A 13181-nucleotide genomic window follows, 5' to 3' on the forward strand; every position below is an offset into this window, starting at 1 on the left:
TATATATATATATATGTATGTATGTATATATTAACACCCTAATTTCTATATCATTTAAAAAATATTAATAGCATTAAATTATTTAGGTAAAATACATTTTTTCATGCATAAGGTGTTACATTAGATATAGAAGTTTAGAAGTTAGATATAAAAATAGATTGAAATTTGTAGTATTATTGTAAATATCCCTTCTTTGAATTGCTTTAATACACAAATCATTTCATGGTAGATTTGCAAGTGTTAGAAACAAGGTTTTAAAAGGCGTTTTTGGGGTGGTCCCATGGGTGAGACATGAACCATTTTGTCCTAAGCCAATGAGGCAGGCACAATCCTCCCGAGGCGTATCTCCCGACACGTCTTTTATGCTAGCAAGCTTAATTTGCGCCTCATGGGGGCGTACTTAGGGGTGCAAACGAGTTGAGTCGAGCTTGAGCCACCATCGGTTTAAGCTTGAGCTTGATTAATTTTACTGAGCTTGAGCAAGCTCAAGCTTAAGTTCACGAGTTGGAGTCGGCTTGTTTTATATAAAAGGGAGAAAGTAATATTAATTTGAGGTAGTGTTATAGTAAAAGGACAAATAAAATGAGCAATTATGAAAGAAATAATAGGAAATCACTTGATATAAAATTTAAAATATTATTTTTAAAATATTTTTTAATACTTTAAAGTTAAAGACCTCAAAATTACTATATTTTGAGTATATTTATATTTAATATTTTTTTTAAACTAGCTTGCTCACGGGCTAACTAGTCGTGTCGAGATTAGCTTGAGCTGGGCTTGTTAAATCATTGAGCTCGGTTCACGAGCCACTTATCGAGTCGAGCTCGAGCCGGCTTACGAGTCAGCTTAACTCACTTACACCCCTAGGGGTACGACCTAATATTGGGTTAAATAAAAAGGAAATAGAACCCTAATTTCCGAGCCATACCTGAATCACACGTCTTCCCCGCAACAGAAGGCCTTTCACAACATAACTGGTCGGTGTCTCTCCCGCAACAGATGATCCCGTAGCCGCTTGCGCAACAGACGATCTTTCATATGCTTCCTCTTGTAGCTTCTGCTTCATCTCTTGCATGCAGTTTGACTAGCAGAAGATCTTGCACATAACGTTTGCTTCATCCCTCACACTCAATGTGAACAACTCGTAGAAGATATCCTAGGGTCTCTCATATGCAGAGTGTTTGCTTTATCTCACTCACCCGAATTTTATTTTGTAAGCACAAAGTACAAGAGTTTTAATGTTTCATAAGAACTTAATCATATATTTCACTGCAGCTAAAATGAGTTACTGTAGCTACAATAATTTCAATATAGCTACAACAAAATTTGCAATTTTGCATTGATCTTATATATTTTTTTTCTTGGAAGGAGGGATAGTGTGACTGGGAGCAATCTCACTAGCTAGGACTTTGCATGACAATATTCAATAAGCACACCTAATAAGGAGTATTTTAGATGTATGTTTTGCAATCAAGTGTGTAGTGGAATAATAAACAGGATGAACCACCTCTTGCCAACACACATAAGTGCATTAAAATATGCACTAAAGCTTCGAATGATGTTCAAGAGAAATGCAAGAAATTATTAGACGTAGATACAAAAGTCAAAGCACAACGTGACAGTGTATTATGTGACATTAGAAGTAGTGCAGAAAATGTTTGTGAATGTCAAAATCTCATGAATTGAGCATTACTTGACTCCTCTCAAAGGAAACCTAGAGTTAGAGGTTTAATAGATTCTTTTACCATAACACAAGCTAGGAATTCTATTCCAAATTCCAAGTGAAAAAAAAGATGAAAGAAAGGAAGCATATAAAAAAATTGGTAAATTCTGCTACTCAGTCGGATTAACATTTAATGTTACTAATGACCCATGTTATATGTCTACGTTTGAAGTAGTTGCTAACTTTGGACCTGATATTACTGCACCTGTAATGCATGAACTAAGAACTTAGATACTCAAATATGAAGTTACAATAATCAATAAGATGTTAGAGGAGCATAAGAAAACATGGAGTGAATATAAATATTTAATTATGTCAGATAGTTGAACAAATGAAAAAAGTAGGACTTTAATTCATTTTCTTATTAACTGTCTAGCTAAGATTTTTTTTGTTAAATTTGTGGATGCTTCTAATGTTATAAAGAGTGATGAGTTATTATTCATTTATTTGGATGACATGATTGAGTCAGTAGGAGAAAAAAATGGTGCAAATTATAACAGATGAGTCAAATTTTGTGAATGTGGGTAAAAAGGTAATAGAAAAAAAAAACAATATATTTATTAGAGATCTTGTGCATAATGAAAAGATGTATGAGCACACATGGGTTCTTGATTTGATGAGATCTTTTTTAAAGGAGTGAGAGCTCGTTTGTCCAACAATCATTCAGTTTGTTGTTGCATATTTGACCCTTCAAAGCATTTACAAATAAAAGCAACCACTTCAGGCAATGTTCTTAGAAGCGTGGTGTTTTAGTCAGTGGATTAAGAAGACATAAGCTATAAAGGCTTGAGTTGTTATTTTGTTCGATTCATATTTTTGAGGTTATCTTACTTGCGGTATCAAAAGTGTTGTACCTTTTCTAAATGTTCTAAGAGAGGTTGACTTAGAATAAAGACCATCCATGGGTTATATTTATGAATTAATGGATTCAACAAAAAAAAATTGTTTTAACTGTGTCCATAATGAAAAGACATATGGGCTTATTTTGAGTGGGCTTATGTTGAGAAAAGTTAATGCAAGATGAGAAGTTCAACTTCATAAACCGCTACTTACGACTGATTATTATTTAAACCCTTAATTTCCTTCTGAAGATAATTTCTCTAATGATGAAGTGGTGAAATAAGGGTTAATTGCTTGTATGGAAAGAATGTTGGATTATGAAGATCTCCTTAGAGCTCATATTTAACTAGACTTGTATGATAACTTAAGAGAAGATTTTGGGAGCAAAGTTACTATGAACTCAAAAAGCTAAGCTCTTATGCTGATTGGTGGGAAAACACGAGTTAACGAATTTTGATATTCGAGTTCTAATCATCACTTGCAATTTATCAGGTTGTGAAAAAAATTGGACAAAACTATTTGAGAAAAATGAAGGCAATATTAAGGACTTAGTTGTCATTTGAACAGAACTACTAGTGAAGAAGATGAAAAATATTTTGAGGGTAAACTTAAAGAATGAATAACGTTTAAGGAATGAAATCAATTGAACACCAGCTTATTTTTTGGTTCAAACGTTTACTTTTTTTACATGTTCCTACTTTTTGTGATCAATTTATGCTAATATCTTGAAGATTCTAATCCTTGAAGATTTGTTTTGAAATTGAACGAGTCTGAGTTCTTTTAATGTCTCTTAATATTTTTTTTATTAAACACAACCAAATTTTTTTTGGTCTCATAATGTTTAAATTTCTTATTTTTTTTATACTGTGGGGCTTACACTGGATGTTTTAGAGCATATGCCTCGCCCTGTAACAGGTAAAGCACCCTGCCCAACTTCAACGCCTTTTAAAACATTGGATAGAATTAAATTTATTCTTTGAAACTGTTTATTAATGTTTTATTACTCTCACTCATAACTTCTTTGTAGGACTTATGATTTTTTTTTTTTTGCTTAATTAGTGTATTTTTCATTATTTTTGTTCTTAGACAATAACAACAACAACAAACCCTTAATCCCACTATGTGGGGTCGACTACATGAATCCTTTTTCTCCATTCCATCCTATTTAGTGTCATATTTTCATTTAGTTCTAATAAATTAAGATCATTTTTTATACAATAAGCCCAAGTCTTCCTAATTCTACTTTTGCCTTTCTTAACATAAGTCGAATCTAAAACATCCACTCTCCTAATCAGTTCATCAGATGGTTGACGTTTAAATGAAGATATTCATTTTGCATTTTGTCTCTAAGTGTAAAGCCACTCATCCACCTAATCATTCTCATCTCTGCAACACTTAACTTAGTATTATGCTTTTCTTTTAAAGGCCAACATTCAGCGCCATAGAGCATTGCAGGTCTTACCATCATCTTATATAATTTTCTTTTTCAGCCTAAGCGGTACTTTTCTATCATACAAAAGGCCCAAAACATTCCTCCACTTCAACCAACCAACTTGAATTCTACCATTAACATCCCATATATATCACTATCGTTTTGAACAATAAACCCGAGATATCTAAATCGTTCACATCTTTTAATAATTTGATCACCCAAAATTACACTTCTGTCACTAGAGCTACTACTACTAAAATTACATTCCATGTATTCAGTTTTAATTCTACGCAAATGAAGGCCTTTAGACTTCAATGTTGATCTCTATAGTTCAAGTCTTTTTTGGGCTTTTTCTCTCGTCTTATTCACTAGAAAGATATCATAAAAAAAAAAAAACATACACAAGGGGCATCCTCCTTTAAGTGTCTAGTAAGAAGTGTCTAGTAAGACCATCCATAGACCATCCATAACTAAGGCAAAAAAATATGAGCTTAAAGTTGATCCCTGATGTAATCCAATAGAAATAGGAAAATAATTAATCAATCCTCCTTAAGTTCGAACACAAGCAACAACTCTAGTATACATATCTTTAATAACTTGAATATAAGTCATATCAACACATTTCTTCTCAAGAACTCTCCAAAGGATATCTCTTGGAGCCTTATTGTAAGCTTTTTCCAAATCAATAAAAATAAAATGTAGATCCTCCTTGTTATCTCTGAACTTCTCAATCAAACCTCTCAATAAATATATAGCTTTCATAATCGACCTGTCTGACATAAATCCAAACTAATTATGAGTTAATTATGAGAAATTTTTGTAATACGTCTTAACCTATGTTCAATTACCTTCTCCCATTATTTTAAAGTATGACACATTTAAAGTATGACACATCAACTTATGACACATCAACTTAATTCCTCTATAATTTCCATACTCTTGTGCATCCTTTGTATTCTTAAAAAATGGGGACAAAAATACTCTTCCTCTACTTCTCAGACTTTTTTTTTTGTTTTTAAAATAATATTAAAGAGTTTAGTAAGCCAATAAACTCCCAATTCTTCTAAAAATTTCCACACTTCAATTGAGATATCATCAAGTCCTACATACTTTCTACCATTGGTTTTCTTTAAAGCCTCATAAATTTTTTTTTTACTAATGCGATGGTAAAAATGAAACGTTTTCTTATTATTAGCGATTTTAAGATCACTAAGGTTGATCATTTTTTCAGAAACTTAATTAAAAAGTTTATCAAAATAACTCACCCATCTATGTTGAATGTATTTTTCTGAAAAAAATAATTTTTGATTTTCATTTTTAATACACTTTATTTGAGTAAAATCTTTGTTTTTCTTTTCTCTTTGTTTGACTAATTTATACATATATTTTTCACCCTTATTAGTATTTAATCTGTTATAAAGATCACTAAAAACAGAATTTTTAGTGTCACAGATTGTTTTTTTAGACTCTCTGCTGGTCATTTGATATTTTTTCCAGTTCTCTAAGCTCTTTACATTTAAACCAATTTTTATAGCGTATCTTCTTATATTTTATCTTTTCTTGCACATTATTATTTCACCACCAATTTTTTTTATTTATAGAAACTTTTTCTTTTGATTCTCCAAGTATATATTTTGCTACTTGTTTAATAGTATTTGTTACTTTATCCCACACAACATTCGTTTCTTCATGAACATCCCAAATTTTGAAATCTTGAATTTTACTCGTAAAAATAATTTTATTTGGCTTTTAGGTTTCTCCATCTAATTTTACGATGATGATTCATAGTATTCTTTATTTTACAACTCTTTATTTTAAAATTTAGAACTAATAATCGATGTTCGTTATTTAAATTCTCACTTGGAATGACCTTACTATATTTACAATCTCGACGATTTTCTCATAAGAAAATAATCAATTTATGCTTCATTAGATCAATTCTTATTAGTAATAAGATGTTCATCTCTTTTCTTGAATAAAATATTAGTAATAACAAAATTATATGTTAAAGTAAAATTTAAAATTGCTCTACCTTCTTCATTAGCCACTCCAAAATCGTAGCCATCATGAATGTTTCTGAAATCTTCTATCACTCTACCGACATGTCCATTTAAATCTCCCTCAATAAAAATTTTTTCTTCAAGAGTTATCATTTGTATTAAATCTCCTAAGTCATTCCAGAATTTATTTAAACTTACTTGAGGAGCATAAGCACTTATAATATTAAAAATTTTAGTATCAATAATAATCTTAAGGGCTATAATTCTATCTTCAACTTTATTAATTTTTACAACATTTTCTTTCAAACTTTTATCTATAATTACACCAACAACATTTCTAATGCGACTCTTCCCAGAATACCAAAGTTTAAATCCTAAGTTATCAATCTCCTTAGAATACATGAGATATTAATCTTTCTATGCATCATAATATCAATTAATTCTGTTAATTTACCATTGAGAGTACTTATATTCTAAGATCCTATTCTAAAATTAATTTCATTAGTTCCGTGGACTAACTTCTTTACCAGCATCCGTCCGTATTGTGAGGACCCTTATTTGAAACTACACTCCGACGCAGGTGTGACGGTCTTTGCATACTTTTCACTGTATTTAGGTCATATAGCACATCGTTTCTAGGGGACGCCCTAGTACTTATGCAATGTTAAAATGATTCATGTCATGATTTTATTTCGACAAGTTTTACGCTGGTTGTCGACTAACTATGCAACCCTCCACTTTTCTAACTAATGCAACCCTCCACTTTTCACAATAGTAGATTAATTTTTATTCTCTATGTATTTTGTACTAACTGAAAATAAATAAATAAAAGAATTTTTTTCCTAATTGATAGTGCCAATTCAAACCAACCACATCCATAGTTTATTCCGAAGTATCAAACATTTCATTCAAACCAGAGACGGAGATGTGGCAAGGAAGGAGGCCTCATATCATGAGTGTGTCTACGATAAGGAAGGCAACACGTGCGTAGGCGAAGAGAAATCACCGTGCGGCTTTGTGTACGTGAGACGTGTGTTGCGAAGGAGGAGATGAGGGAGTTGCGACTTCGAACGAGAAAGGAGTATGCGAGAAGGGATGATCACGCCAACCAAGCATGCAAAAAGGGTTTTACTACATGTAGGAGAAGGCGTCTAGAGCTTCCTATACGGAAGGAGCAGCTGAAGTTGAGTGGCTGCTGCATGCTTAGGAAACTGAGGCTTTGTCTAGGAGGGAGGCCGAACCGAGTGTATAAAGCAAAGGTTAGGATTTATATTTTATTTATTATGAGACATTTTTTTATTTAATTTCATATTACTAGTTTATATTAAATATTATGAATTAATAATAGAGATTAAGGTGCAAGCAATCAAATTAAAGTAAAGGGAGAATAGAATCGATGTCAAACAAATTTTAGTAGGCGTGTTTAGGCTTTATTTATTTAATTTGATAAATATGCATATTTTATTTTAAAGATCAAAATTTTGAAGTTAAATTTTAAATAAATAATATCGGAATTGATAAATTGAAAGTATGTAAAACCAAAAAAAAGTTTTTGAATTTCAAGGAGTAGAAAGAGGTTAATTAAGTTAAGAGTTTTATGTTTTAAAATTAAAGATTTTGATTTTTATTGAAAATTGATGTTAATAATAATATTATGAATTGAATCACCGGTGAAACAACATTCCAATTGAAAAAGTTGCAGCATTCATAAAAAATAAAAAAATGGAAAAATATTCAGATTGGGAAATAAGAAGAATTGACAATATCAATGAGGTCAGGGTTTTCTATTGACTTTGTAGTAGTGGCTTTAAAGTGAGGATGTTAAAAATGAATAGTAAATTAGGAAAATCTCAATTCTATGTAACAATAAATAATTTAAATAAGTAAAATAAATTCAAAAGCAAGTATGATATTAAATAATGAAACTAATTTATAATTTAAGAGAAATTAATAAGAAATGTTACATTTGAATTTAGGTTTTTTCTTTATTAAAGAAGGGGTGCTAGAACATAAATTCAAGATAATCTTCTGAGCTTGAGGTAATTATATTTCTAAGTTATAATAATATTTCTTACTTTTGAAGCTATTCCTGATTTTAGTTTTAAACTTTTATGTTCTTTGTAAAGTAAACTATAACCAACACTTCATATTGATAGAGACGAGATATGCATAAGAGCATTTCTGCATAAATAGTGGCACATTGATTTCATTTTTCATAAATTGATAGAAGCTCATTGCATAGCTTTTAGATTCGAATGGAGATGCATATATCAGGTTATGGCTTGTCATTTAGATTCTAGTAGAGGTGCCTTATTTCATTGATATACAAACAAAAGGTGTCTCATAAGAAAATCTTATATGCTATGAAATATGAAAATATTTTACACATGAATACTAAGAGGAGTTCACCCTCTTATGATACTGGTTGGGGAGGCCAATGTACCTGCAGACATAGATGCTTTTTTTGTCACCTCAAATAATTGTGAAATTTAGATCAGCCATAGTTGAGTAGACACTCTATCACTTCAACTAATCGTGTAATTTAAATCACAAGCCATTGTGCTGACGAGATAATATCGGTCAGGGATGACTAGACATTTTTTCACCGCAAATAATTGTGTAATTTAGATCACAAATCATTATGTCGACGAGATAATATCAGTTAGGGTTGTGTTAGGTTATGTTTGATGGTGCTTCTAAGACGGATGTGAATATTTAGAGTATGAAGTTAAAAAATTAAACCTTGAAAAGTAAAGTTAAAAGTAATGCATATCTAATTTTAGACTAATTCCATTTAGCAGGTGTCATGAATACAGAGTAAATTGTTACATAATTTTCTATAATGCAATATGAAAGATCAACATACATGTTATTTTCTCTTCTTTATATTACTGTAATTTAAAAGCGTGACTACTTGACTATTTATATTGGATAATTAATTATATTTTGAAAATTTTCAGTTTAAACTTTTAAATAAAAGATGAATATTAGAGGAGATAATGTATATGAAAGACGAGGTCAACAAACTAAAATGTAAATTTTTATTTGTTTAATTAAATTATTTTTCTTTAGGAACTCTTTTAATTTATTTGAATTGTAAATTGTTAATGTTAAAATGAATGAAAAAATAAATAAATTTCACCGTTCGACTATCTGTTCTTGTCTTGGTTAGTTTCAAGTCTCGGGCCGGGTCGTGAAATATTTTGCATGTTATAATTTTGTTAAAAAGTTTTTTTTTGGCTAGTCATTACAATCTCTCTCTCTCTCTCTCTCTCTCTCTTCAGCAAGAGCTGCGGCCAAATAATTATACTGTTTTTTTTCTTCTGAAAGCAATGATGTTTGAAGTGCTCTGAAATACACTTGCTGATGTAGTGCTGAAAAGCAGAACGAGCACTTCTTGGCTTGAATTTTGGCAAATTTATGATCTTCCCCTTCCACGACGCTTGTGGTCTTGTCCCCTCGTTTTGGGCAAAAAAAAAACTATTTTTTCTTATTACCAAATTCTTGGTGATTCTTGTAGCAGTTCTTTGGTTTAAATTTCCTTAAAAAAAAGAAGAAGATAAAAGAAGGAACAAAAATAAATAAATAAATAAATAGCTGAGCTGAATTTTTGTTTGGAGCAGGTGGAGCCTCGAGTAGTGGAAGGTTTGTTCGGCATGTTGCTTCTTTTGGTGACACCTCCGAGGTAATGTGCTTGCTCGTCTACTATATTGTATTCGTTATGATTGTTTATATATCATTATCATTGATTTTGGTAGGATGCTTCGGAAGAATTGCCAGATGAAAACAAAGAAGAAACTGTGCCTGAGAAAAAGAAACGAAAAAAGGTTAAGATCTTGCCAATACATGTACTTCCATTGTTTCTCTCCCAATTCTCCATCCTGATGCTTCTCATCATGGCTTTCATTATTTAGGTATCAATAGGGAAGGAAGAAATGCAGAAGAAAAAGAAGAAACGCAAGGTCCATTGCTTTTTAACTTTCCTTTTAAATTCCGTTTTTCTGTGTACTGATTTTGGCCGTTGTTTGCAGAATTTGAAAGTTCTGACAAGCAGAAAGCAGAAGTTTAAATCATGATATGCAACTAGTCATATTTAATCATATAATCTGCTGCTGATTAAAAAGCAAAAAAAAGGCTGAGGATTTATAGCTAGCAGTTTCCATGATTTTTTAACTTCTTTCTAGGGGGAAAAGTGATTGATTTTTACATATATTTATTTTCCATCAATTGCTTAATTATAACTGTAGTTTTTTTTAGGGAATCAACAGCTGTAGAATTTGTAGATTTAAGTATGCTATCAGAAGTACAATTAGTTTTCCTTAATGTTTGTTTTTTTTTCTTTAATGCCCTGTTTTGTATCTTTAATCTCATTTTAATCAAAATTTGATCAGATTAGTCTTCAGTTGGATCTAAATTTGTCACCCAGCGGTAATTAATTCCTTAATTTGTGCCGTTTGTGTATGTAGTTGGAGGTCATCTTTCATGAGTTTAAGTTCGTTCACTTTGATCTCTGTAAAGACAATTTAGCGTGCTGTTCTTGTTTTCTCTTGCAAGCTTTATTTTGCTCATACCAAGTGAGCTGAACTCCACCAAAGAGTTGGAAAAAAATTTTCAGTCCGGAAACTAATAAAATCTTGCATTTGTATCTAACTGGGTCCACTTAAAAAATGATGAAAATTTGCCAATAACACCCCAATAACATTGCGGTGTTATTGGCACTGTTCACGGGTATTATTGTGGTGTTATGAGGGTTATGCGGTGTTATCGCGGTGTTATTTGTGTGGTCCATCAGGTGATGTTATTGGCGCTAATCCCCTGTGTTATTGTGATGTTATTCAAGTTATTTTGCGGGTTTATTGAAACGAAACCGAGGTACCGATGATATTGCGGTGTTATTGTGGTGTTATTAAAATGATACACGGTGCCACAGCGTGGAGGCATTGCCCTTTTGGCTGCAGTTTATGGCCCTTTGCTTAATTTTTTGCCGTTTGTGTATGTAGTTGGAGGTCATCTTTCATGAGTTCAAGTCCGTCCACTTTGACCTCTCTAAAGAAAATTCAGCCTGCTCTTTATGTTTTCCCAGGCATGTTTTACTTTGCTCACAAGTGAGCTCAACTCCACCAAAGAGTTGGAAAATTTTTTTTCAGTCCGGACTCTAATAAAATCTTGTCATTTGTATCTAATTGGGTCCACTTAAAAAATAATGAAAAGATGCCAATAACACCTCAATAAAATCGCCGTGTTATTGACACTGTTCACAGGTGTTATTGTGGTGTTATGGGGGTTATGCGGTGTTATCGCGGTGTTATTTGTGTGGTCCAGCATGTGATTTTATTGGCGCTAATCGTCTGTGTTATTGTGATATTATTGTGATGTTATTCAAGTTATTTTGTGGGTTTATTGAAACGAAACCGAGGTACCGGTGGTATTGCGGTGTTATTGTTGTGTTATTAAAATTATTTTGCAATAACACAACAATAAGTGTCTTTTCGTCAATTTTTAGGTGGGCTTAGTCAAATATATATGATAAGATTTTTTGGAGTCTGGACGTAGAGTTGCATCTGGACTCCGTATGAAAAATTTTTTCAAAGAGTTGAGGTTTTTATGTGAAAGTAGGCTAATCCTTTCACAAATAGATGAAATAGCTGATTATAAAAGATTAGAGCGTTGGCTTGCTTTCGGACAAACTAGAATTGTATCACCATGCAATATTATATGAGCAAATAAAACTGAAAACCATTGTTCTAAAAAATATGACTTAAAATTAAGAACATAGACATGATGCATTTGCCAATTTGGGTACTGTACTGAATGCTCAACTTAATAGTCTAATAATTTTGACGAAGTTTATAGGCGTTGGATTCAAATATAGCATACATGTGTTGTTGTCAGTTTGGCTTGCCACGAACCTTATTACTTCATGAAACGCCTTAGCATCCTAATGTCTTTCAGGACGCCGGAGCTTGAATTCCAGCGCCAATGCTGCCGGTTCACGGTGCCACAGCGTGGAGGCATTGCCCTTTTGGCAAGTGGCTCATAGGCGCTGGGTGGGGCGCATCCTAGTGCTGCATGCGAGTAGATGCGGCTATTCATGGGAGCAAATATTACATGGGATTGCGTTCGGAGTTCAATGGTGAAACGTTACGTGTCAAGTAGATCTATTGCAATATATTGAGATTGATCAGTGTTAAAATTTGTCTTATTATTAAATTTCAAATGCATCCAAGTCCTGACCTAATATTTTTTCCATCGGAGCAAATATTACCTAGTGTTGTGATGCCCCTTTAATTAGCGTGCGTGACCGTTTGACAACCGACGAAAATTAGATCGTTGGTGTACTCGGTTTGACCCAATAAAAGGGAGTGCCACTACTCTCGACCACCATGTCCACCACATGGAACGACAGAGTAGCAAGCTCAAATATTCAAGCGCACTTCAGTGAGGACTTACCCAGGAACTCCAGCACCCCTCTACACCATACTTCCTTCTTCAAGGTTGGGCTGAGTAGTACCGGGGGTGATGGTCATGATCGCGATGACAACAATGAAGTTTGAGAGAAATCAAATATGAATGATATACATCACCAAATAGACAAACAAATAAAAAAACTAAGCATAAAGTTTATATATGGGTAATCCTCGTGTGATGGGTTTAAAATATATGTCTGAACACGATCAGATCGAAGTATCTCGAAACACAAAATCCACAAAGAGAATCCATACATAAGCCACCCGTAAATTCAAGAAGGGAATGCATTGCACGGAAAAAAAAAAAAAAACAAATGTTTAAATAATAATATCAACAAAATAACATCAATCTTACATGGCGATAGGAAGACAAAATAAGTTGAAATATCCTTATTAATCATCAATTTGATTTCCAAAAAACACTGAAGCACAGCAGTCAAAACAATGGCAATATTGATAGGGTGTCAGGCAGATAGGGAACACAAGAAATATGTTAACTCGTAGTTAAAGAAAAAAATAAGAAGATGAGAAGAATAATACTGTCAATATGGCTGATTGTTTGCGAATAGCTCATGTTCGGCTTATTAAGTAGCTCGTATTTGATTCATCGCTAAGTAAACGAGTGGAACACGAACAATTTTATTTTGCTCGATACATAAACGCAGTTTCGTTTGTTCGTGTTCGGCTCTTTTTGGCTCAATAAAATTAATATATATATA

General features: G+C 32.5%; 1 protein-coding gene across 3 annotated transcripts in view; it reads left to right on the forward strand.

Annotated features, from left to right (window-relative positions):
* Positions 1–12061, forward strand: part of LOC110019209 — a 23879-nt gene extending 11818 nt beyond the window's left edge. Inside the window, exons 3-7 of one of the 3 annotated variants that reach the window (XM_020716789.1) lie at positions 9619–9680; positions 9754–9822; positions 9910–9957; positions 10996–11078; positions 11948–12061. In XM_020716789.1, the coding sequence (XP_020572448.1) occupies positions 9619–9680; positions 9754–9822; positions 9910–9957; positions 10996–11078; positions 11948–12035 (350 nt within the window). In that variant the 3' untranslated portion in view covers positions 12036–12061. Of the gene's footprint in view, positions 1–9618; positions 9681–9753; positions 9823–9909; positions 9958–10026; positions 10363–10995; positions 11079–11947 lie in introns of those variants that run through there. The other 2 variants (XM_020716791.1, XM_020716790.1) reach the window with 2 other exon arrangements.
* Positions 12062–13181: the final 1120 nt, after the last annotated feature.

This window comes from Phalaenopsis equestris, unplaced genomic scaffold, assembly GCF_001263595.1.
Source record: "Phalaenopsis equestris unplaced genomic scaffold, ASM126359v1 Scaffold000054, whole genome shotgun sequence".
Lineage (NCBI taxonomy): Eukaryota > Viridiplantae > Streptophyta > Magnoliopsida > Asparagales > Orchidaceae > Phalaenopsis > Phalaenopsis equestris.